This window comes from Bombus fervidus, chromosome 4, assembly GCF_041682495.2.
Source record: "Bombus fervidus isolate BK054 chromosome 4, iyBomFerv1, whole genome shotgun sequence".
Taxonomy (NCBI): domain Eukaryota; kingdom Metazoa; phylum Arthropoda; class Insecta; order Hymenoptera; family Apidae; genus Bombus; species Bombus fervidus.
In genome coordinates, this window is record NC_091520.1 from 1,671,746 (window position 1) to 1,698,419 (window position 26,674).

Here is a 26,674-nt window from a genome sequence, read left to right on the forward strand (position 1 = left end):
GCACTGTACCGTGAAGTGGCGTCGTTACGGGCAATCTGCGAAGCTGGTTGAGAGGCTGCCACAGATTTATGTGACATAGGCCATACGCAGCAACTAACGATGAGCGACAACGCGGTAACAGTGAGCGGCAGAGAGGGGACCAATTTTTGTCGATCTGTCTTCCACTATTATGTTTGTTATTTTAGTAACTATCTAAGCAGCAAATAAGTAGTAATGATGGGTACGAAGAATCATTTTGATATCGAATGTTTAATAACTGAAGTGCAATGTAGGCCGATTTTATGGCAAGATAATCATAAAGATTATAAAAATAAGTCTATCACTGACATGATATGGGAAGAAGTAGGAAAGCAGTGTAATTGTACAGGTAAAATGTTTATTCTATTCTTATATTGTTACATAATTAAATTAGTAACATAATTATTAATAGATACACTTGCAGATTAATAACTCCTTAACCGATTTCGATGATTTTTAAATATATTGTGAAAATCGACATTTTGAATAACTTCTTCCTCGTACGAAAATGTCGCACTCATTTAGTTTTCCAGATATTTGTAAAAAACTGCCGTAAAAAATTTCGTAAAAAAATTCGTAAAAAATTGAATTCTGTCGATATGTGTGTATCTGTGATACATTCACAAATATAACCAAACGTTCACCGTTCCGTTTGCCGCTTGGCGATCTGTTTACATCTACTAGCCATTGATTTGTTTATCTTTATATCATACTTTAGGAATCTAAATAAATGATTTCTACGAAAATCTCGTTTACGATTGCATATGCGAGTCTTCTGACTTGTTATTCAATGCAAAGTGAATAATACAGAATATACATTTTTAGTTGTTTTGTACATTTGTTACTCCTACTACTACTAAGGCCGACTTCAGACGAGCCGTTTGCGGCAAATCGCCGCAGCGGTGGGGCTGGTTGGAACAACAAGAAAATACCTGTGTATGCATTCTTCTTTTGTGAGACAGAAGAACTTTATTTCTCTGTTCTTTCAACGACACCGCAACGGTGTCGTACGATAAAATGTTACTCGTCTACACCGAGCCATATGAAATAAGCAATACAGCGAATGAGCGGCAGAGCGTTGCCGCGTTAAGCCGTGTATGAATTATTTCATATAACGAATTATTTTAGTGCGATCGTACATATGTCTGTCTATGAGTTTGATTTATTTTCTGCCGCCTTGTTGTCACTCCTTTGACCGTTTCTGCCACTCGCCACTTTCTGTACGATCGAGGTCAAGGGTTTTAACAGTAATCGAGTCTAACTGCAGATGGCGTTTATTGGACTCGTTTTCTAGGTAATGGATAATCGATGGTGGCGTACAAAAGGCGTGAGATTTTTTGAGCAGCTTTAAAAAAAGGCACGTTCAAAGATATCAACTGTACTGACATAAATTGTAATATTTATAGTTTTTCTTTCATTCGTATAACGAATTGGGTATATAAAGAGAATAGGGATATCTTCTAAATTAAGTGTTTTACTAAAGAAAAATAATTGTGAAGCTCATATAAGAATTCCTATAAGATATCTTAATTAATACATATAATATACATGTATATATTTTTAAATTAAACGTAAAGAAATATGAAGTGGAGAATTTGAAGGAAAAAAAGATTGAAAATTGTATTTTATACTACAGCGTTTCGATAGCTACTAGCACCTATCGATTCCATTCAAATAGATGTGCGCATAGTTATTTATTTTAAGCTGTTGGTCTGTATTTATCACTGCATCTGCCATCATCCGGTACAGGATTATCATCACCATTTCCTTCATTTAACTTCGTTGTCACTCGAATGTAGTCTAAATCATTATTTCTGTCTCTTTCTCGGATAAAATTGTGTAATATACAAACACATTTGATAAAAACGATCGCTTTATGTAGTGAAGTTTCTATATCTTTAGCCAAAAGACGCGATATACTATAGAGAATACCGAATGCACGTTCAATTCATTTCCTTGCTATCGAGTGTAGTTTATTAAAGTTTCCTCTTTACGAAGTCAATGCTCTTCGTGGATATGGTCGCAGGAGGTATTATTTTTTATGAGATACGCTCAGTTTTCGGTTAAAATTTAGAAGAACGATGTTAGAAAGCTTGAAGGGATGAAGCGTTAAATTTGTCTTGTTCCAAAAGACGGAAGAGGGTTGACGTGATAAAAATGCTTCCATTGCTTTACTCCTGCTACCAACTTCGATCGCTATAGATTTTTTGTTGACATCTTGCGATATAATAGAATGATAGCGCAAATGATTGAAATGTTTCCAATGTTTTCCATCGATGTACTCAACACAGTTGGGAAATTATCACCGATTGTAAAAATCAATAATATCATTTTTTAAATGTTCCTATGTGGGTTTAGACATATGCAGCGTGTCCGAATTATCTCGAGTAAATTAAATATTTCGAAAATACTCGTATATTCGATCTTGCGGTGACATCGAAACCTCCTGTGAAGAACATGTTAAAATTTTTAAACATATATATCTTCATTTTTTATTACATATTCTTGTAGCTGAAACTCATTGTCAGACGGTTTCAAAATACTACGAACTTGACTTTTGCGCTATTCGTTATCAAGATACGAACTTCAACGAAGTTCAACTTGACGCCGGCATTAGCGTTACCCGATGTACATCACAAGGACACATAAAGACATTTTCCATAAATACTACTACTAGTATGGCATTGTCGAAACATAAGATCGCAGTTTTTTGATGTTTTGAAAATAGTCAGTCCGTTTTCAAAATTTCCAAAATAGCCACTTTTAGGTAATATCTAACACAGAAGATCTCAAAGTCACCGCAAGGTCATATACATAAATTTGTCCCATATGACACGATCGTACATACAGTCGATTGATTTATTCGAAAAACGAATGCCAAATAACGAAAAACTGATCCGAATTCCTAAATACCTGCAGCATAACGAAATTGGCAAAAAAAAAAAAAAAAAAAAATAATAAATATGTAATACGATGTTTGAAAAGTAAATGGAAATTTTTGTACTTTCAGGAGTTGTTGCGAAACTGAAATGGAAGAATTTAAAAGACAGCTATAGGAAAAACATACAGAAGCTTCCCCCTTTGAAATCTGACTCGAAAGCAACAATCCCATGTAAGATCAAATGGCCCTATTTCGAAATGATGGGATTCATCAAGGATTATGTAGCTCATACTCGCGGTGGAAGTAATTTGCCAGATAATTCGTTCATCAGCGATGATAATATCGAGGAACAACCCGACGAAGTTTCCAATGATGATGCCAAAGATACAAGTGATCTTGCAAGTACTTCGAATTGTACGCAGGAATATTCCACTTCCACGCCTATGCAATTTTTGCATCCAGGATTTCACTCAAATTCCAAATTTTCACAAAAATCGAAATACAAATACAAAAAGCAGCGGAGGGACGTAGATATTGAATTTTTAAAGCTAGAGGAACAGCGGCTGGACTTATTGAAAAAAGACATAAACAACAAAAGCGAAGAAAACCCAGACCTCCAGTTTTTTAGAAGTTTACTTCCTTTTATGGAATCCTTATCTCCAATCGAAAAATTGGAAGTAAGAGGAGAGATACAGAATGTTATTATTAATAAACTACGATCTAGGCAATCAGTCTAGATGGTATACTGGTAATATCATATCTATACATATCTATTGAGAAAAATCAACAGCAAACTCGATTATATATATATATATTTTTACATAAATTCAAACTTTAGTGTAAGAATTAATGCAAGGATTATTATTTATTAGTATTTAATAGTATTATTATATACATGTATGTATAGATAAATCGGTTTTGTAAATTCATGCTGCTTTTTTAATCTAATCAAATTTCTTTTGTCCGTCACTGTATGTACGTACACAATTTTGACTGAATGTAACAGTAATAATATATTAATAGGATTTAATTAATAATGAAACGTTTGGAGTACGGGTTCCTTACGGGTTCCATTAAGCGTAAATAATTTTCCAAAAATATATGTAACACAACTGTTATCGTTCCTAAACTGATTTTATGATATGATACAGTGAATTGCAATTTTACGGCTCTCTTGTTTATCCGTTGCAATCGTTTCCGGACGGTTCTAATTTTTTATGAAAGTGTCTTTTTCAGACCATGTGTCCAACTTATAATTATTTACGTATGTCTTAGCCATGACACATCATTTTTCGTTGCAATTACAAGAGATTCGTATCATATCGTTGATAAATTATCGAGCGTTTTGTTAAATATTAACAACGTTGATAATTACAACTGCTTCATATAAAATACTAATTTTTATTCTACATTAGATATTTAAATTTAAATTTAATTATATATGTACATACATGCGATATACACACGTGTATTATAAATAAATCAGCTGATGTATAACTAATATGTAAATAATGACTCTATGCAATTGTAACTGGACAACTTAATGTCTTACTACTAACGTATTGTCATGGATGTAACAATGTTAGGATTGCCCGTGCTTCTTCGTTCAATAGCAATCAATGGAAATAACTAAGTCTAAATCTAACTAGCTGCCATAAGTGTAATTGTCTATGAAACGAAATGTAAAGTTATATTAGAAATTCATACAAAATTACCATTGTTGCTACTATATAAATATAGATTGTGAAAATTGTTAAACGAAAGCGTAATTTTATAAAATATGATTAGGGGCATTAGGTTTGTGACATCAACGAGATAATTACCAGAAATTGATGAGAATTGTCGAATCATATGTATGATACATTACATTCTATTTCTTATATAATACGTGCAACATGTATTTATGTTAACTATTACTTTACAAGTTCTATATAACACGAAACACAGCTTCCTTTTTAATACAAGTTCGTACACCTAGGTAAAGTAAGTAAGTAAAGTAAAGTAAGGCGTTGAACGATACGAACGTAGAAATTGTTTTATATCATTATTTGTCATAAAGTGTGATTCTTGCTTAAAAGTAACGTACAAGGTTGGAAAGAATTTATTAGGAATTTTTCTTGAGTATTCCCTTTATTATGTATTGTTATTTGGAATTGTGTGTTTCTAAGATAATAATTACTATTTATAATTTTGTATGAAAGATTGTTTAATTAAAAAATTATAAAACAATTTTGTGTTTGCTACGTTTCTTTAGGCTTGGTATATTCATGTTCTACTAGAATGAAAAATAGAAAAAAAAAAAAATAAAAGTTCTTGTAGTGTTATCGCGTGTGAATTATAATAAATTGACTCTAATTGTGACAAAAATTTGAAGAATATATCTGTCCGTTTATTTGAACTATTTAATGTTCTCTAAGTATGAGAATAAATAATTTTTAAAGGAGAACATAAACAATGTAAAATCACACACTTAAGAAATGTCTAAATGTTCTATTTTGTAGGTGTACAGATAGAATCATCGTTTAATTAGAATTAAATATTATATATAAATATATATGTAATAAATATATTTCAACATATTGTAGCAATCGAAAGAATTTGTTAAATCCTATTAACACGATAGAATATAAATAATACACTGACGAATTCGGATTTTGTTGAACTTAATGTTTATATTTGCGTTACAGACAATCAAGCACAATGTTATTAGCTACGTGGTTAATATCAGATATTTTGGCTATTTTAAGCGTTATAATTGCCGGATGGTACCTCTATTACAAACTACATACCTTTAAATTTTGGCAGAAAAGAGGAGTATTTTATGTCGAACCTACCTTCCCTACTGGTAATATAATGCCAATTGTAATTGGCAAACGATCACAAGGTAAGATCACTGTGAATAAATATAAAACTAATCAATCATTCATCTAATCAATCATTTTACTCTAAAATTCGACTCAACAAATCGAGAAAAATGTTGGTATTAAATTTTAAATTAAAAAGTCAGTTTATTTGAAAGTTGTTACTAGTCGCATACAGTTGTTTACTGGAATTTTATTAATATCAATGAAATAAAAATCGTTAAAGAAGCCTAACCCCAATTACTGCGAAATTTGTATCTAATTAGTATCGTAGTCGATTAATTTTACAATTAATTTACAATTGTCGATTTCGTACGATTAAATTGTACAAAAGCTGCGTATTAGTTGACTTGGGTCGGTCAATAGTCGAGGGAAGATCATATACATATCACAGACACGTTTCACACGGTATCTTACAAGAATGTCAACTACTGTTAAATGAAACAGTAAAAAAGGCAATGTATGTTATAAACGAAATGTTATGAAAGTGTTTTCACATTACATGCTCGAATAATACGAAACCATCAACGATATGTTAGATATAATATCCATTGCTGTACGCGGCAATTCAGGCTATACGTTGGTCAGAGCACACGATACTCGAAGCGTTAACACGACTGCAATGCCTGCAGCTTCTAAAAATTATCGGTTTTTGAGAAATACACCGTGGCGGGAAATACACGGGAACGCCATCTTCTCATCTTCATCTTTCACATAGACGTAATAAGATTGTTGGTAAAGAAGAGTCGTTGTTGACCCAGCAGAGTATCAAGAGTATATTTAACGACTCTGGATAGCCAATGTCTGTAAACTTTGATATAATCGAGCGCAGTTTGGTAACAATCGACTGGAACACGATGCTTTCAGTGATCGTTTCCCAGTTTGTATAGTTAATACGATTTGTTGGTCTCGTTTTGAAGGAGACGTGAAAAGACGTTAAAAACGCGCGCATTATTCATAATTTACAAGTAGCTAAGTGTATGTGTCTATCATCAAGGTTTTTTTATTTCGTAGCCGAGTTTTTCGGAGATATCTATCATCGATATAAACAGCATCCTCTTGTTGGTATATATATGCTTCACAAGCCATTTTTGATTATAAACGATCTTGATTTGATTCGAGACGTACTGGCAAAACAGTTTAAAAATTTCCACGATCGTGGATTTTTTTGCAACGAAAAAACGGACCCGCTGTCCGGACATCTATTTCAATTACCTGGGAAAAAGTGGAGGAATTTGAGAGTACAATTAACACCAACTTTTACCGCGGGGAAACTTAAACAGATGTTTTCGATTATGAAAGACATTGGAAATACCTTAGCAACATATTTGGAGAAAAAGGCACAGACAAGATCGACGATCGACGTAAAAGACGTATTTTCAAGGTATGTGTTCCTCGCGTATCATTCATCCATCGATGATTTGACAACAAATGCTTGCTTTTTCAGATACGCCGTCGACATTATCATGTCAGCGGCATTTGGAATAACGTGCGATAGCTTGGAGAATCCGGACAACGAATTTCGCTATTGGGGAAAGAAGATATTTGATCCGAAGCCTCTTTGGAATGCTCTTATCGTATGGGCCCCGCAGGTTTTTGATTTCTTCTCCATACCATACACCGATAAGGATGTTACAAACTTTTTTATAAATGTGTTTAAAGAAACTGTGGAATACAGAGAATCGAATAACATCGAACGAAAAGATTTTTTGAACTTATTGATGCAGTTAATGAGAAATGGATATGTGGAGGCAGACGATAACTCGGAAGCAGCAAATTTTGCAAGTAGTTATCCTTCCGTTTAAATGACTTTTCCTATTGATAAGTATTTCGATATTAAGGACAACGATAATACAAAATTATTATTTTGTCGTGCTACAAATAGAAAATAAATTGACAATGACGGAGGCTGCTGCACAAGCTTTCGTCTTCTACTTGGCTGGTTTCGAAACATCTTCGACCACGGTAACATTCTGCCTGTATGAATTAGCGATGCATCAAGATATACAGAATAAAGTACGCGAAGAAATTCAAACACATCTGAAGAAGCATGGTGGTCTGACGTACGATGCTGTAAACGAAATGACTTATCTCCATAAAGTGATCTCTGGTATGTATGTGGCTACACTATAACGATTAGCAACAATCGTGCAATATTAAATTTAAAACATTAAAACGATCCTAAGGTGTTGTGTAACTTTTATGCAAATCTTTGTTATTGAGAATATAATAAAATAATAAAACTAATATAATAGAACTAATTATAGAAAGAATATTTGATTATTTTGAATTAATTTTATATTTTTATCGATTCGTTTCAGAAACATTACGGAAATATCCTCCGGTTACCGTCCTAAACCGTATCTGCACAAACGAAGCAACGATGGAGGGAACGAAATTTGTCATACCTAAAGGAATTGCTGTGGCAATACCTGTTTTTGGTATTCATCGAGATGCCAACATATACCCAAACCCGGATAAATTTGATCCAGAACGATTCGCCGAGGAAAGTATAAAAGCTAGACATCCCTATGCATATTTACCATTTGGCGAAGGACCAAGAATATGTATTGGTAAATATATTTTTCAAAGTATTTTCTTAATACGATTATATAAGTAAATATAGATTAGTAAATACAACTACTGGATTTATGATAACGATAGAAAATTCCATCTCGTCAAATTAAAACGTAACTCGACAATGACATTTTCAATTAGTAATAAATTAAAAAATTTTGATCGCAATGAATCACTTTGTTTTTGACGAATCATGGTATTAAACACGTTGTTTCTACATTTTAGGATTAAGATTTGGCCTTATACAAACGAAGGTTGCTGTAATAAATGCTTTGTTAAAAACTAAAATGACACTCGCACCAGGCACACCAACTACTTTGGATTATGAACCGGGATCTCTTATATTAATACCAAAGGGTGGTGTACACTTGACTATCGAGCCACTAAAGTGACTGCATCGTTAAGAATATTAACAATAACGACGTATTTGTGTTACACGTTTACAAGTAATTTTTACACACTTTTTACGGATTATTTTTTATAGAAAAAATTCTGCAGTTGACGAGAAATAAAATTATGCGAAACATGGGAAGAACGTATATTATTATGGTTTTTAAGACAAATTATGATAATAAGTCGAAAGGAGGAAAAGTATGGAAAGTAAACATTTGGAAATGAAGTAACGGAGATTGCTATTGCCCAATATTCTTAAATCTATGTCGTGTTTTACTTCGAAAAACTTGATAACATTTATATTCTCGTACTATTTCGAAGGGGAAGGGAGGAGGAAGCAGATGAAAGGAAATCAATTAGTTAGAGATTTAACAGAACAAAGACGAAGAGGCGAGACAGAAGATATTTGACGTTTCAACAATATTTTATTTCACAGTCTGACACATAGAACATAATGTTTCGTTATTCTTGAATGAAGACGGTAACAAGTACTAGATTCGTCTAAAATGTCCAATCCGAAGGAATCTAGTATCGATAACCTTTAATATCGTAACTATCGGTAGGTAAAGCATTGGCTAGGCTAAGCAACTCTGAGCGATGAAGACCGCTTGGAGATTGAAGAGCTGGACCAGCTTCGTGAAGCAGGCCGGACGCGCGAAGAGCGGCTTCCTGAAGCGCGGCAGCTTCGTGAAGTCCGGAGGGAAGACGGAGAGCTTCCGCTTGGTGAAGCGCGGCAGGTGAACGGAGAGCGTCAGCTTGGTGGAGCGCGCCAGGTGCGAGAAGGGCACCGGGTTCGTGAAGACCTGCACCGAGAACGGCAGGTTCTCCGAGAGCACTGTGTCGAGGTGGAGGAAGTTTCGGCAGCGGAGAGGGATTGATCGGCTGGTGAGACAAAAGCGCAGACTCAGCGGCAGCATCGGCAACGTGTGCAGCGGCAGCGGCAGCGTTATTCTGCGCGGCTGCGGCTGCGCTCGCAGCTTTCTCAGCGGCCGCTTGAGTGGTTTCGTAATCTAGGCGAGCAGCAGTGAGTTGCTCGTCCACCGACTCCGCTCTTGCCTTCGCCTGACCAAGCATGGTGGTTTGCGCCGCCAACTCGGCCGCCGACTCCGCGGCAGCTTGCGCTGCGCGGTCAGCCGTCGCCTGTGCCGCGTTTAAGGCCGCTGTAACCACTTGCAACTGCTGCATCGCTTGTTTAGCGGTGGTCCTTGCCGCGTTTGCGGCACGTTCCGCTTGTTGCAGTTGCAGGTTCTCCCCGTCTACCGCTACGTGGGCGTCTCTCGATTGTTGCTCCAGCCCTTGGACCACGATCTGTTTGCCAGCGAGTGCCGCAGCCGCGGTAGCCGCTGACTGCGAAGCAGCTTGCGCTAAGGTATTCTTCGCCACGAACGCGGCTTGTCCGGCCGCGGATTGTTGGTTATTTAACTGCGTGTGAGCTTGTTCTGCCGCGCCTTTCGCGATATTAGCCAAAGGACCACCAACGCTGAACCCTGGATGTGGCAGTCCACGACCATGAGCGAGCGGACCTGCAGCTAGTGCGGGGCCAGGTAGCGCAGTTTCTTGAGCATATTCGTATTCGTAACCTTGAGCTTGTTGCTCACGAGCGTGCTTTCTTCCCGCGCCACATTCTGCCAAACAAATACACGCGAATAACAGCAAGAGCGTCTTCATTCTTGCTTTCCAATTATCTCCTTTCTTCTAAGTTTAATCTGTAAGAAGAAAATTTTATTTCCATATATAAACATAATACATAATACATATTGCTATATATTTCGAAAATGACAAATCGACGGTGATAAAAGTTATCGATCGTTAACGATTATGGTGAAAGCGATAAACATTATTCGACAATTTTGCACAATAGAAGATAAATATTTTACTGTATTATTTTTCTCGCTTATTCGTTACGTTGATACTACGTACATTGATTTAGATATAAAAGTGTGATTAATTGAATATAACGGTGTGAAATCCTCGTGACAATACTCCGATCTCTGAATTCAACGACAGTAGAATATTGCGTAGAGATCACGATAAAAAAACACGTTGGAGCATCAACGATACTAGAAAATATAAAGTACTATCGAAGTAACTATTCGATTAACAACACTCTCTATAAAACTGAAATACTCCTTCGTAGAAAATGATTTACCCTCTCAAACTTTGACGCAGAAGTATTTTCTTTTAATCGTTTAAAAAAATGTAGCAAAGCGATTCATCGATGTGGCAATCAACGCGTTAACGATATTTAGAAAGATTCATGTTTTGTATTTACCGTGCCAATTTCGTACTTTTAATCAGCTTCTTTATGCGACGTAGCCGAGAGATTTTGTAAAATTAAAAAAAGCAATCTACATATCTACAGAGAAGGCAACATGGTAAAAGGTATATTTAATCGAAAAATAATTCTTACAATTTTATCGATATGTAGTTGAAATAAACTAATTGAAATAAATAAACTAATTTCCCCTCAAAAAATAATGCTACCATGCCACTGAGTTTCGCTGGTTAAACTAGTGCATTTGTCTCGGGTTCAAAGCTGCTACACTTGCGTATGTACCTTTTTTTGGACACTCCCACTGGAAACCTTTGTGCCTTTCACATTTTAGCGTGTATTAGTCATAGAAGATTGGTAGCACGGCTTTGCCGCGGTGATAGTGCATAATGCAGGGTAACTTTTTTACTAGCTCAATAATATTTCCATGGGTCTTATGAATCCAGTTTCACACAAATATTCTGCATCGTAAATATCATATGTTTGATACTTTTATTAATAATTATTCTATTGCTATGCAATAAAACTAGAATCAGTAGAGAGTAAGAATATAACTATGTACTAAGAGCGAATAAGTTGCAATAAGTAGATTATTACAATATATATATAATAATGATAATAATATAATTATTATAAATTATTCGCTCTTAGTACAATTTGAAATTCAAACATCTCATCGAATAATCGACTTGCATAGTCATTGATAAGAGTAGACGGTTTAAATGCACCCAATGATGGAAGAGGAGCGTCTGTTAAGAAAATCAACCGCGTTTAACGCGTTCTGCATTATGCTAGTCGCGTAACGTCTATTGGATACAAATCGAATAAAACTGAAAATACGAAGAATAATACAAATAAAATATAGAGCATCCGAATATAAAGATCGCAGTAGAAGCAAATACCATCGATGGTACGTTACATCGTTTGTAGTTTCGAAATGAAAGTTGTATACGAGGATGGAAGGAAAATTATTTTCCTGGCAAAGTCAAGTAACAAATATAGTCAAATAAAATAACAAATACCACGATAATTTATGTTCCAAATACATTTTTACTTAAATAACCCCATCTAGTATAAAATAATAAATAGAATACTTATATAATAATAAATAGAATATTTCATTCGAATGATCGTTCGAATAAAAGTTTGTTCGGATAACGCGTAGCCTTCGATGTAGCGAATAAATAAATTGAATAAATTTTCATTTAAATAATTCTTTAAGCAGAGAGTCTTTCGTTATCTGAGAGTTCGAGTAAAAAATAGAAATAAATTATTTCTTATTTGGACAAATTTGTTTCCACAGAGGCAGATACAACGACTCGGTTAGAGAGATTGCTGTGAATCGCAATTTGTAATTTTTAATAGCGTCGACTACGTGTTAATTAACGTTAGCTATGACGAATACGACAAAATCACATCAATTTCCGGACAATTTGTTCGAGAAGCGTGTAATTTTAGAAGCAAGCGCGAATTGCGTTCTGCGTATCGAAAAGTAATCGTATTAGCTTCACGATCTTTTCACTGTGCAAACTGAAACGGATAATACACATCTTCGTTAATTCGTAATTCTAACGAATTCTAAAGCGTTATTTTAATTTGCTATTTATTATTTAATAGTTTTTATTTCATTGAAGTAAGTATAGTATACTTTTAGTAACGGTAATGCAGTAAACTTTTAGTAAATAAGTATAGTAACTATAATATACGATTAGTAATCGTATCGGAGAAAAATTTCATTCGATAGTAGAATGTATTTAAAGAGTAACGTGCACGACTTATGTCCGCTACATTTTAATCATGATCAGTGTAACTTCAATCTTTACGAGGTATCAATGAAATCCTTTTACGATATTTCGGATTAATGTTAATTATTCATGACGTACGTCCCATTTCCTTTTTTTTTTTTTTTTGGTGCAGCTCTGTTGCAAGTCACGGCTGTTCAAAATTGAATATCTAGTTCCGTTACGCTCTAAAAAGCACTGCGTGTACGTATGTATGCGCATAAGTGCATAATTAAATCAATGGGAAGCAGACCTTATCTGTATGTGATCGTAAGAACTTTGAATGACGTTCGTTCAGGCTGATAAAATGTACTATGAGTACATTTAGATATTTACAACGAGAATACTCGTTCTGGACGATTCTAAATAATTCTTAAGAGAGCAGTGATATTTATTAAACGACCGCAACAATGTATTAAATGTAATAAAAAATTAATAAAAAGATTTTAAACCATACGTTATCATCGTTGATAAATATGTATTCGACGATTAAAATTACAGATTTTCCATAGTAATGCGATAAAATAGTATAATAAGTTACTACAAGTAATGTCAGGACGAACATTTTCGAAAAGTTTTGTTAATAAATCGAAAGAGAAAATTACTAAACGTCGATGAACGTAACAGCTTTAGAAACAAAGGTTTTTAATATATAGGAAAATATATATATACAATGATAATTAAATAGTTTTGTTAATTAAATGGAAATATTTGAACTGAACGCGTAGACGAGTGTTAGATTTCAAATAGAAGCGAAGGTGTACTTAATGTAAGTTATTACATACAACTCATCCGTGGCCGTGAGAATAATTCTACCAGGAATGTTTAAAAATTGCGAAAATATGTCAAGGAATCGATACCGGTGGTACATGTTTGAAGCACAAAGCAACAATGATATCGATCGATCGGTTCTGCTTATTTATAATTTTCTACACACTTGAGGTATCCCTCAATTTTATCTTCGTCATTTATGCGATGTGTTTATGAAAATTCATGATTTCGTCCAAATGACAAGAAAAAATTAAACCTAAATAGAAATTTGTTTTTGTACGCTTTGGTACCTTTAAGTTTCCCATAAGTGCATACACATCCGCAGTCTACTTCTGAGAATTGATATTCGCATCATTTACAAAATTTCTCGAACAAATTTCTGTAAAATCTTAGTATTTCAATATTTTGATATTTACCTTTATTTTAAATTTATTCCAACTGTTTATATTTAAAAGCAGTTAAATCGAGTATTATTTTCACATAAATCGTGGATGCATATACATAGTGATGTGTAGAAAATGTAATTTACATTGGACCTAAATCTCAGAAGATACGCGACATAGTTCTGCATACGAATAAACGAAGGTACACTGTGTAAAACAAATTTTGCTGTTCCCAGGGGTGGTAAAACTGATTAATACGAGGACAAAGATTACGAATTGTTCGCAAGATACGTAGAAAAATATACAGAATATTTTATCGACTACAGAAAATGAGAAAATTTATATATTACGAATTTTTATGCACGAAATTAATTAATTACTAATTTCGTATAACTCTTTCATTTTTTAATTTTTTGCCATTATTGCAATATATATCGATCATTCAAAAATGTATTAAATTTGCAGGATAACAGCACACGCAATAGCTACATGTTAATAATCGAAGGAAAGAGTATCGTAAATGTTTAAAAAACCCTTTTAATAAATTCTAATCCCACGCTATTTACGTTCGAGTCAAACGCTTGCCAAGGAACGAAATGTTCAAAAAGTGAAATTATTAGAAACTTTCCTTTCTTAGTTACCTCGACAACTACAAAACGTAAATAAATGATAAATTGTCAACAAACTGTTAGTACTCACAAAGTTCAAGACTGGTCAAACGGTCAAACGTTTACAGAATCCTTGCTGTTGCAGCTCGAAGAAACAACTATAAACTGATACCACTTACTTGGTTATCGTAGCTCTTATAGGCCTGTACCAAGAGCTAATGGTAATACGGTAGTTACGGAAGGGGTTCAGGATATCGAGAATAACGGTGCACAATGACTTTTCTTTAAAGAAATAACGTAGCTCAAATTTGTAGTAAACCGCGTTTTCTTTTTATTTTGAAATCAGCTTCTTACAAAATAAGTAACGTGTCTATATATCGCTCGTACGTTTTAAGTCGTTCTAATCTAATTACAAATACCAGGTGTATAGCGTACAACAACTTGAAAAGGAAGAAAGAAATAGCATCGTACATTAATAATTAAGCTGTGGACGTTTATGCGCTCGCGAGAGATTGGCAAGCTCACAGATACACGAAATACGTTTATGCAAAAATATAGCGTCTACGATGATAGGTGAAAAGGGTCGCTGATTAAGTTCCGTGTCCCTAATTGTGATCGTACAAATATGAATTTGCATGAACATCAGCAGTTTATTTATAATATCGTTATAAAAAATTAGATGGGCTAATCGTACTTGATATTTGTATTTTGTCCAAGTTTTTGCAATATCATCCACCAGTTTTCATTGCTACATGTTACCTTGATTTGAAACAAATTCTTTTGGCATTTTTTTATTTTTTGAACAAAACAAAGCTTAACAAAAATATGGGAGGGATGAACAATTACTTGAAATTGCTAGTCGAAAACGATCCAGTATACACAGATGTAAAAAGATACTCGACTTTGGTAACGAATATTTATTTCAATACCATTGAGAATTTACAACGTTCAAAGTGGTTTATTTCAAAGAAGATAATTTATTTATTTATTTATTTATTTATTTTCACAAAGAAGATAATAATTGTGTTTCTTTTAATAATTGAAACTCTATAATATTTGATATACGATACAAAAAGTCAAATGAGGAATATCCGATGATATATCGTAGATACGCTACATCAACTACTATAACTATTCATCCTTCTTCGATATGCAAATCCGATACTTCGATACAATCGCGTTTCATTCGTTTCTCTCGTCAATGTGCTTTCACACGTCATACTAATTCGAAATAAATAATTTTATACTCTGATATATGATGATTTGTACGAATTACAATCCGGCATTTACCTAAATTTTTTCTTTCCAGAATGTACATCTTTTACGTTCTTTACATCGGTGAGTACTGTTACGAGAACGTCTGGCTGTTATTTTCTAACCAAGTAAACGTAATATTTTAGTACTGCTGACGTTCGAATATTTTGACTGTGGAAGGGTGCATAAGATTCCAGTTGCCTTAGTAAGCCTAATGATACTTTTTATTAGTCACTTACACTTACACTTGGTTCAGCCACTCTTTTGCGCAGTTATATTCTAATGAAAATTCATTAATCAACCTTCGGTGAAAACCTTCGTGTCGCATATTCCGCTAAATTTATTTCGCGCAATTTTTATCTCCTACGTGTGCCACGGTGTAATTTACGAATAACGTAGGATTCATAAAAAAATCTCTTTTTACAAGAAATATAACGTTATGCGTATAACTTGTGGCACGTTATCCAAATTACCCTGAAAGGTGGATCGATCTTTACGCGTATATATGCAAATCACGATAATCGCGATAATGGTAATTAATTTGCGATAGAACCAAAGGGAAATTCGTTACGCCGATGAGCCAACTTGTTCGCGTAATCCGAACAATCCAAACAATTCGAAGAAAACTCCGGAGAAAAGTAGTAACATCGCGCAGAAAGCTGCACAGGAAGCTAAGGCTGCTTCGGAAGCGCAGAATATCGCTGGTCAGCAAGCCGCTCGTCAAGTACTTACTTTTTTTCAAATACGCGTTTATATTTCATTTAGTTGAGCAGATGATTCGTCCTTTAATATACAAAGCTTCTGAAAAGCTTACAGCGGCTCGGACACTCGAACTATCCCAAAGACCACTTACGTATGTATTCCGTACGAAACATTCAGAAATCTCGCAAACGCTGCAACGAGACAGGATGATCTTGATTATATCGATACAACTTGAAACAGATCTCAAAATGCACGTAGGAGCTACGCAAGATATTTATTGGAAACATACGTGACGAACAAATGATCTCAAAATGATTCGCTAAAATACTCGCCGGTGTATTCGTTATATTAACGAACCACGATATTTAAGCGAGAGTGTCTTTAGCGCTGATCGTATGTTTCAGACTATTTATGCTGTGTATGGAACTTCGACGTGCGCTTTTAATCGCGATAGTCGTGTCTTATTGGCAGACCGCGGATTTGCAAACAAAATGCATATAGCTGGCACGTAACATGCAAAAACATATGAAACATTCAAATTAAAATGTTTATTATAATATTCGGTAGATGAAACGAATTCCAACGTAGCTTTCGTCTTTTTAGCTGTTTTAATAAAAATGTAAAGATACATAGTATATTCATAAAAGAATTCCGTGTTCGAAGAATTTTACGAGTCGCTGTATGCAACAACCAAATATGCGATAATTTGTTTTATTTCGGAGAACAAGCGCGGTCTATTTGTCAAGTTTTCATTACCTTTTTCGTACTTCTTGAAACAACAACTCGTTAGACACAAAAAGAAGATGTATATTACGCCAAGCCTCGAATCAAATCTCGTCTCTAACGAATCCAATTACGCCAGATTTGTTTCTCACACGTAGGATGCGCATATTCTATGAATGTTCGCATTATTCTCCGTTGCGAAAACACGCTGGCCGTGTGAGTGAACTCGCGTTTTCTACGAAATCGCTGAACTATAATTCCCACATAACAACTAAAAATAATATCTGTGAAAGTAATTGTGTTACACGTAGTCTGTAACGTTTCCTAGTGCATTACTCCGGCGCTGGGAACCGATCGAAAAATAGCGCGAGTTTGATTCTGTCGTCGTTTCGTTATTTACTAGAATTAGAATTAGAACATGTATACAAACGTATCGTAATACGCAGGTAAAGACACAACTCGCTGAAAAAGCGGTGCAGGCTGCAAAAGCAGCGGAAGAAGCGCTCACAGGGAAGAAAGTCGTAGTGGATCAGTTGCAGGAAGAAGTGAGAGAAGCGCAATCGGTTGTTCAAGAGGAATCCTCATCCTTGGAACAGGAACAAGCTAATGTCAACGCAGCTTTGCAAGCTGCGCGTCAGTCGCAAGATCAGGTGATATACTTGAATTTTATACGCTCGAGAAATATCTTGGTAAATTGGAATCCGAGTAACTTTATTTTCGAACGCAAATAGATTTTTCTATTTACCGTTTACTTTCTATATTCTTATTTACAATAGAAGAACGATATGAAAAAAAGTACAATTAAATTGGAAAAAACGTTAACCGAAACGGGAAAGGTATACATAGATCGTATAGAAGGCAAGTCTATTTACGTTACGTTAAAACGCAGTAAATCATACAAGGTACATAGGTAATTTATTCGACCGACTGGATAATTTTCTCGAAAATGCTGTAAAATATTTGAAAAAGGATCGTAAAGAGCGTGACGTACGTATATATTTTTATAACGCGAATGCAACGTATTTAGCAACATGTTCTACGTACACGCGTAAATATACGTGTATACGCGTGTACTTACGCCCAGCCGCCGTTCTCCGAAGTAACTTAGTTTTCTACCTACGTGCGTACACGACTCGTTGTATTCTTATTGCGAGTGGCGTACAATCTTACGATCCTCTAACTTCTCTATCCGGGATGACTAAGAAATACTTTCAATGTACCGTAAAAATGAGAACGGCAGCCTGATTAAAGAAGCTAGCTTACTTTAATCCAACGCAGTTAAAGACGCTGACGCACGCGGTACAAACGGCTAAGGCGAACGCGGCCAATGCTCAGGCTGCTGCGAATGGAGCTCAAAAAACTTTACGGGACAAGGAAGAATTGGTGGACGCGGCGAAACGACGGGTCGAGGAACTGTCGAATCAGCTGAGAGCCGCTAAACAGGAACTCGCCAACACGAATCGAGCAGCTGCTAAGGCAAATGCCGCAGCTAACGAGGCGAAAGCCAACGCCAGTAGGAACAAAAGGCGACTGGAAAACATTCGGAGGATGAGGATCATGAAAAGGTAACTGATCGTCTTCTTCGTAGGCTCGATGTTCGTCTCGAGATATTGCGCGATTTAATTCTAATAAGATTTAATAAGAAATCCTAAATTACTATCGCGTACGTGTATATATAGTATATAGAGAGAAAATATTCGAAAGTACAGCACTTATATAGGGTGTATCATAAGAGTTGCCGGAGGGTCCTTTACGCGAGGAGAGGTAACCCGCACTCTCGCTCTTACTTGCCGCCACTCTCGATGCGATCGTAAAGTAAGCTCGCGTCACGTCACGCACACCAATAACGTTATATCGCTATATGGCAGTGACAGTAATCATCGTAATTCGGCAATGGACAGAAGGCACAAAAACGATGAAAAGAGTTCGCACAAACTATCTGACCTTCTATCAAACTTGTTGAAGTGATCGCCACTTCTAAGGAAACTCTACATTTGGTCTTCGGTTTTCTCAAGCGTTGAGGCCATCGATAGCGCATAGACAAAAGAATGCGTTGATGACAGACCATAAGCGGTACATGTGCGACGTTGGCTTCGGGGTTCTTTTAGTCTCAGGGTAACATTGCTAGCGCGCGGATCTGGACCAGCTTACATTGTATTCCACACTTTGTACTTTGATATTCACAATATATATATATATATACTTACAATACTTTACAATTTACCCACGCGTTTCTTTGATTCCACATACATCAAATAATCTTAACAAAACTCATAGCCAGTTCTGTGTTTCGATGGTCGCAGTTACTTACCTATTCATAAAAGGTGTTCAGAATGGTCTGTATGCGAGCTTGCAATAGTCGTGTCAAAGAATTTCGCAGACCTTTGAAACTTCCAGGCGTATATCGAATGCTCGTACGAATCTTTCGCGTTGCTGTTGAAGCGGCAACATGCTCTATGATACAGTGCTCTGTATACCCACGTAATACGATTTACAGCGTAGAACATTTTGAGATTTCGTTAACACCTTTGTGAGAGCCGACTATCGTGATCGTATCGATCCACAAATCTGAACCGATTAGAAATTGTCGAGGTTATTAGATGTATGTGAATACAGAGGAACGCGTGGATAAATCGTAAGGCAGAAAATATATATTTTGAATACTAAAGTGCAAATACAAAGTTGCTGTTGCCTGTATACAGTTTATGGTTTGCCTTCGACGCAGTCCCTGTCTATGCGCTGCCGATGGCTTCAGTGCTTGAGAAAACTAAAGATGTAGAGTTTTCTTAAAAGTGATGATCACTTGAACGGAAATAAATCTAAAAATATATATAGATATTGCAAGATATTTGGGGCAAGTATATATTTCACAGAGATCGTCAAAAGAAATGAAAACTTTAACTATCCTAATAAGCCTGGATATTCAGTAGGGTCATCTTTAACATTTACTGTATGTTTGAGGTGGCCATGCATTCTGTATACTACTTTTCTTACTAAACGATAAATATCTCGCAATTTTTATATACATCTGCAGCCTGTTTCCAAAGTTTACCAACATAATCGCGACAACGACGAGACGTGTCTCTTATTACAGTGCTCATGGAACTTTAAAATGTTTTATGTAACACGCATAATGTACACGTTTCTGTTTTCTATGGTAAGTGTTCAGATACTTTCGTAAACGAGTGTGTGTACGTATGCTGTACAGTAATGTCCGGATGAATGGCCGCCAATCGGGAAAGTGCTTGGCCATGTGTCCGGAGAGGTGACTTTCCGAGAATTGACCCACATTATCCGACTGCTGCTCGCTCTGCCTTGCGTGCATCAAGGGTAAGAGTGAAAAGTAGGTAGTCGAGCGAGACAGGATAGGTACAGAGTAGCAGAGCCAGGCAATTTCTTACTCCTAGATACATATTTCTTCCGTTTAGCTAAAAATTGTTGGTCGAATATAGTCGCGGCTTTGGTATCATCTTCATCGTACGAGTTTCGTTGTTCCGATCAAACCCATCTCCTAACTATATAATAAAAAATAAAAAGAATCACATTTTTCTCATTTCGACGATTCGATATCGGGTTGAATTGGTTGAATCGAAGTGGATCGTAAATAACGCCGAGGCATCCCCCTAGCCACGAGTTCCAGGAAATTGGTGGAGACCACCCGTATATCCGGGCGTTACATATTTGCGATTCCTCTGTTAAAGACATAAACCAGGAGTACACGTTTGTAAATGTAATAAATTGACAGACTTCTTGTAACGTAATGTAACAATTGGTCCTGGTATTCTGTTTACGTAAATGCGTTCTAACTGCGTTCTTTGCATTCTTTAGAAAATCATACAATAACGTTATATTTTTCTTTGTTTGTAGATGCTCGCATGGTTCGAGAGGAAGCTAACGGAATAACAACTTTGAAGAAATTTATAAACATATAAATATTATATCGATTAATTAGATATAAGTGAGTTTATGCTAAACTATAATATTGCGAATCAAATAGCGAGCATAGAATTGATATCTTTTAACATCGACATACGTAAAACAATGTATCAACAAAGTAGGGGAAATAATTAACATATTTTGCTAAAACTTATTTTTATAACGCTGTTTTACAAACGAAAGCAATGCTAATTACAATTACGCGAGCCTTCTCTTTTAATTATTCAAAATTGATGCCGATTTGTGACTCTCAATAGCTTTATCTCTCACAGAACATTTTATATTTACATTATCTACGTTTATCTCACGCTACATTTACATTGAAAATTTATAATGCGAATATCGTAATAAACACGAACGAGTAAAAGTCGCGCCGCTGTAGATATTTTCAAAAATTGTTTTGGTCATATGATATTTTATCGTTTACAGACACTTGGCAGCGAAGATGAAGCTCCTCCTGCTCTCACCTCTCCGAGTTCATTTTTTTCGAGGATGCTTTTGTATAAAAAAAAAAAAACGGAGTAGGAGGATGAAGATGGATGTTTCCTCGAGAATTCTAGAAAATCAAACGTGTCCAAGAAATACGATAAAACTGTTTTTAAAATTGGAAATCAGATTTTATAAAATGTCCAACGGAAAGATCCATCTTTGCTTTTCTTCATTCTCTCTTTCTATACTATAGAGAAGAAAATGTACGAGACTTTGTTCAAAAAGTCAAAACAATTCAAAGACCGAAGCGAAAATTTTCAGTTCAGTGAAAATTTAACGATTCTCTAATATTGCTACTGAATATAATATTAAGACAAACAATTAATTAATTAATATAATATAAGACAAATAATATTTTGCTGGCAGATAATTTGATTCCAAACCAATAAGTTTTACCAAACTCACGCTGATGCAAAGATTGTAAAATATTATACGTTAATAAACTCAGCTATCTGAAAATCATTTGGGTGCTTTCTCTCGTTTGACGTACATTTTTATTTGAAAAAATTCACGATATATATATATATATTGTAAAAGTACATGTAAAAATTAAATGTATCGATTGCGTAACATTTTTCATTATTTTGCAGATTAATTGTTAAAATTTTGAGTTTCGCCGAATATTTAAAGGTAAACACGAGTAACTAAAGAATACAAACTTTTCCCATTACTTTTTGATCTTTTACTGTCGGGTAACTTTTAGAATACGAATATTATAATTCATTGCCCGAAGCTTCCCCCAAACTGCTTCTACTTTTTGTTGCCTCACAGCGGTCTATTACGTCAATAATCTTTTATCACAAATGCTTTTTAGTTCCGATCGCTGACATTTACATTGAAATCGTGATTTACTTATACAAACGTATAGCGTCACGCATCAGCGAACTAAATCCTTTCTAGCGCAAAGCGCAATGACGTATTTGTATGGTGATTACACTAAACTTTGTAATGAAACGAATGCTTTTTACATGATTTGCAATATCCTAGAAATATACTATTTGGAAATTAAGATATACCGGGTGTCTCGTATCGATCGATCCACGTAAATATCTCCTAAATTATACGTTATTCGAGAAGGTATTCCGTATAAAAATTACCTTGTTTCGAGAAGGACGCATCTTGCGATGGTCACAGACGTTGTTTAACGGACGCTATTTCGAGACTCAAGGAGACCTTCGTTCCTTTAGCTGGAAGTATAAATCTTTTTATATACCATTCGATGTATTTTTAATTCTCTACGGAAATATCTCAAGGTAGCCACGTACTTTTTTCTTGAAAAACCCGAAAAAGAAACTTAGAACGTAACAAAGACAAAATGTTTCGCGAATAATCTCGCATCACGAGCAATTCCGTTGGATTTTCCGTCGCATCGGTCCGCGATCGACTCTTCCGTTTCGCGTTGAAAGGGAATTCTCGTCTCGTCGCACATTATCGTTGTATTTTATATTTTTATCCAAGAACATCATCTATATTGGTCATCTGTACGCGTTCTTTCATCACATGTTATGTTATGTTATGTTGTGTTGTGTTATGTTTATGTTGTGTTATGTTTGTGTTGTGTTGTGTTGTGTTGTGTTGTGTTGTGTTGTGTTGTGTTGTGTTATGTTATGTTATATGTACATATTAAAACTTAAAACAAGGTCGTGATCAAATTCTACCCCCACTCGTACAAACCCCCTATGCCCCTGCCAAGCTAGTACCAGCTAACTACAGTTCTTTATCTGAACATTTGCTCAATTTCAAAATACTTGTTTTCGCTATATGTATGTACGTACAAATTTTATAATATTTTTTGTATTATTTGGTTCACTGTTTTAGATTTAGATTAGAATACAAAACATTATAGGAATAAAATTTAATCTTATAATCAATAAAATATTTCAGTAAAAGTGTTAATATTCAATATGTAGGAGCATGGACTACTTCTACGTCAAGCGATTGGCTGTTCCATTGAATTTGACGATCACTGTACACCCCGTCGCTTAGATTGCCCTACATTCACACGTGTATAGAAGATAGTCTAACTCGAGGAGTATTCCGATCAATTTTTAAATATAACATCAAAGCCTCAAAAGCAATTTTCAGTTCTTCATTTTCGTTTTATCGCGAATCGGCTCCCTTTTATTAGAAAAAGCTCAAAAGATAATCGATAATAGTTTTAAGAATATTTAATTGAAAATATACAGATTCAACTGATATAGTTAATAATAACGAGGAAAAAGGTCAAATTTAATATTCCATAAAATATTCGTTATGTATGAGGATTTGAAACCGTGTTCGTGACTATAGTAAGTTGATGTTAAATCTGTGTAGGTCTAAAATGAGATCGTACATAGGTGAACGAACTTGATGTGTTAGAGAAGGGAAGAGAAATCTAGGAATGAGAAATTAGACTATAGCTTGTCTCCGTCATTTGCGTAAGACATGTTTTTAAATATACAATCAAAATGATTGCACGCTAATAAACAAAAATTATAAATGTGGTCTTGAAATAAAATTTTAGAAATTCCATTAATTATAAATATTGCAAAGATGACTGGAGGAAATATAACTGTACTTACTATATTAGTTAAAATGTACATCTAGCATATATTTTATTCATTTAATAAAGACATAATTAACATCTTTTTAAGTGCTTCCTTCTGCTTTCACTGTTTCCGCTACACATTTTTTATACAAAGAATAGAATGTTTAGATTACGAAGAATAAAACATAAGTAATAGATAACAATAAACAAATACACTGATATTTAAAGTGATATTTAAAGTCCATATAAGTACGAACCTTATCTTTTTGCATTAAGTTTGCACTAAGATTGCATAATGGTGCAACCGTTGTAACACGTTACAACTATTATAACGTGAAGCTAGATACACAACATGAGCGTTTAATTGGCGTATAAATTATGGAAACTTCAGCAATTTCCATTTACGATAGAACTAATTATTTGTATTTCCATAGTTATGCAAGTATTTAATTAGATATCTACTAGATCCTTATGGAAAATTCAATGCAATACATATACAGTGAGTCTGGTTTATCTCGAACCGCTCAAATATTTGAAAGAACCTGAATGATATAAAAAAAGATCAAGGTATTTGACCTTTCCGTGACATTGAAACGTTCGAAGCGATTCCTACGAAAGATATGTTAAAATTTTTAAACAGGTACCTCCATTTTTTTATTATATATTCTTCTAGCAGATACTTGGAAAATCCGCTATCGAGATACGAACTTTAAAATTCTTAAACCAAAATTCTGACGCTAATGCTCCGATGAATCAACGAACCGAAGATTTCTGAACTGAAAATCGTTTGAAGATTATAGTATTATAGGTGTGGATTTGAGCTCGTCTGGATATCAGCTACGATGTTATGAAAAGTCCTGTACACCATCTCTACTTTCGTGAGCCGCTGTATGTATAAACAAGAATGAAAACTCGAATAGAAACATCTATTTACGACAAGGCTATCTTACTCCTCACAATACTGCGTCCGATTGTTCGTTTACTTCCTAGTTTCACCAGAATGCGGTAATTCTTTCCGAATCTGATACAATGAACAGTTCTCGCCAGCATCTTTTTATTTAGCGACATGCTCCATACATTTGAATAATTGTTACGACTCTTTATCTTAAACAAAATTGCTTCCGTATATCTATTTGGTAAAATTTACAATAAATCACTCTTTAAGATTGCAATTGTTAGTCGGAGAAATTATTTAAAAAACAAAACCTGCGTATAATTATTAATTTCCTTTCTTCTGAACTTAATTCTTTTCTTCGATTTAATTTCGATCTTCACCACCACTTGTTATCCTTGGTAAGGATGACGAAAAAATTCATTTTTATAGACATGCTATTTTTTAGAGTATGGAAAAATAGTTTAAAAATTAAACGGACGGTAAACGCGTGATAGGGTATAATAATTCTTGAAAGAACAAAACTGCAGATGCTCGAGTTTCGTAACAGTCTATGTGCTATTTTACGTTTTATCTCACGGTTAAGAGATCACGACTCGCATGAGATATGTATAGTCACGAACTCAAGATAACTATTAATTTTCTAGTATGTCAATGATGCTATCGATAAAGTTGTTCGCTTATTATTAATACATATATAATATTATTCATCTGATCAAACTAGAAGTCTACGAAGAAAACATTCGATCGATCTCCTGCTCTGATTATCTATGAATTCTTCGCAATTTCCATGAAACGTAAATAACACAATTGCATTTATGCAATTATTATCGATGTTTCTTCGGTGGAATAAACGTATACGTGCTACAGTTGCAACATCGTTAAATCAATTTATCGAACGTTCACGTCTGTACAGGACCTATAAGGCTCAAGGATAATATACGAAAAAAAGTAAAAGAAATTTAGAACAAGAACTTGTAATAAATCGAAGAGCCTGAAGACTCTTTACGCGCTGCGCTACTTGACTATCATAGCTCGTTTGACCATTATATAAAATTACCAATGGCTGGATCAGACTACTTGAATAATTGGTTTCTTACTTTACGGTTACGGATCATTATGAAATCGAATTTGCGTATCAGTTTCCATGAATACCTTTCACGGAAAAAAGTCGCCACACCGTGGGAAATAGCAAAGTAAGAGGAGAACAGCGATGCAGCGATACACATCTTTCTTCGACATTGTGAAGGTATGGATTGTACACGATGCGAAAAGATTCATGTTAGTACGCCTCCGCTTGATGCTTTTATCGATAACGAATTAACGATCGAGTTATCGCAACGATAGTTTATGGGACGATTAACTAACAGATGCTTGCCTCCAGTAAAACTTAATTATATTTCTGCACCTTGGTGCAACAGGTGCAAATACCCTATATAAAAAATGATCATCCTGTTCTATCTAAAAATGATTATAACTTTTTGAAAAAGTACCAAAGTCGACGTAAAACAGGCAAATAGCACGATTTAATTCTCTCTTTTCGTATTAGAAAAGAAATCTGAAGCAGCAGGAACTTTTGTGTTAGAAATTATTCGACAATGAATTT

At 34.9% G+C, this 26,674-nt stretch overlaps 5 protein-coding genes across 6 annotated transcripts in view; 4 read left to right on the top strand and 1 right to left on the bottom strand.

Annotated features, from left to right (window-relative positions):
- Frmd5 (FERM domain containing) overlaps positions 1-6,567 on the top strand; it is a 146,660-nt gene extending 140,093 nt beyond the window's left edge. Inside the window, exon 13 of the transcript XR_011799748.1 lies at positions 6,558-6,567. The gene's annotated coding sequence lies outside the window, so the exon portion shown is untranslated. The remainder of the gene's footprint in view (positions 1-6,557) is intronic.
- Positions 92-3,721, top strand: LOC139986887 (uncharacterized). Of its 2 annotated transcripts, none has more exons than XM_072002600.1 (2): positions 92-367; positions 3,029-3,720. In XM_072002600.1, the coding sequence occupies exons 1-2, from the start codon at positions 214-216 to the stop codon at positions 3,634-3,636; spliced, it is 762 nt and encodes a 253-aa protein (XP_071858701.1). In that variant the 5' UTR covers positions 92-213; the 3' UTR covers positions 3,637-3,720. The 2 variants fall into 2 exon arrangements, with proteins under 2 accessions (XP_071858701.1, XP_071858702.1); XM_072002601.1 differs by lacking the exon at positions 92-367 and adding an exon at positions 1,716-2,047 and having other exon boundaries at positions 3,029-3,721.
- On the top strand, positions 4,515-8,864 carry LOC139986885 (probable cytochrome P450 6a14). Its single transcript, XM_072002599.1, has 7 exons — positions 4,515-4,988; positions 5,587-5,783; positions 6,775-7,144; positions 7,208-7,545; positions 7,646-7,870; positions 8,082-8,333; positions 8,563-8,864. Exons 2-7 carry the CDS (start codon positions 5,600-5,602, stop codon positions 8,727-8,729), a joined length of 1,536 nt encoding a protein of 511 aa, XP_071858700.1. The 5' UTR covers positions 4,515-4,988; positions 5,587-5,599; the 3' UTR covers positions 8,730-8,864.
- Positions 8,865-9,135: 271 nt separating this feature from the next.
- LOC139986888 (uncharacterized) lies at positions 9,136-14,704 on the bottom strand. The gene is made up of 2 exons (XM_072002602.1): positions 14,637-14,704; positions 9,136-10,436 (listed from the first exon to the last, which is right to left on the bottom strand). Exon 2 carries the CDS (start codon positions 10,396-10,398, stop codon positions 9,256-9,258), a length of 1,143 nt encoding a protein of 380 aa, XP_071858703.1. The 5' UTR covers positions 10,399-10,436; positions 14,637-14,704; the 3' UTR covers positions 9,136-9,255.
- Positions 14,705-15,855: 1,151 nt separating this feature from the next.
- On the top strand, positions 15,856-21,418 carry LOC139986566 (uncharacterized). The gene is made up of 6 exons (XM_072001995.1): positions 15,856-15,883; positions 15,946-16,004; positions 16,350-16,523; positions 17,671-17,874; positions 18,503-18,789; positions 21,092-21,418. The coding sequence occupies exons 1-6, from the start codon at positions 15,856-15,858 to the stop codon at positions 21,117-21,119; spliced, it is 780 nt and encodes a 259-aa protein (XP_071858096.1). The 3' UTR covers positions 21,120-21,418.
- Positions 21,419-26,674: the final 5,256 nt, after the last annotated feature.

Bases quoted from the DNA above. Each gene is read 5' to 3' on its own strand.
- LOC139986887 (XM_072002600.1), top strand. From the start codon at position 214: ATGATGGGTACGAAGAATCATTTTGATATCGAATGTTTAATAACTGAA. The intron at 368-3,028 runs GTAAAATGTTTA...TTGTACTTTCAG, and splicing joins AAAGCAGTGTAATTGTACAG to GAGTTGTTGCGAAACTGAAA.
- LOC139986885 (XM_072002599.1), top strand. From the start codon at position 5,600: ATGTTATTAGCTACGTGGTTAATATCAGATATTTTGGCTATTTTAAGC. The intron at 5,784-6,774 runs GTAAGATCACTG...TTTATTTCGTAG, and splicing joins AATTGGCAAACGATCACAAG to CCGAGTTTTTCGGAGATATC. The intron at 7,546-7,645 runs GTAGTTATCCTT...TGCTACAAATAG, and splicing joins GGAAGCAGCAAATTTTGCAA to AAAATAAATTGACAATGACG.
- LOC139986888 (XM_072002602.1), bottom strand. From the start codon at position 10,398: ATGAAGACGCTCTTGCTGTTATTCGCGTGTATTTGTTTGGCAGAATGT.
- LOC139986566 (XM_072001995.1), top strand. From the start codon at position 15,856: ATGTACATCTTTTACGTTCTTTACATCG. The intron at 16,005-16,349 runs GTAAGCCTAATG...AATTTGCGATAG, and splicing joins ATAAGATTCCAGTTGCCTTA to AACCAAAGGGAAATTCGTTA. The intron at 17,875-18,502 runs GTGATATACTTG...AATCCAACGCAG, and splicing joins CGCGTCAGTCGCAAGATCAG to TTAAAGACGCTGACGCACGC.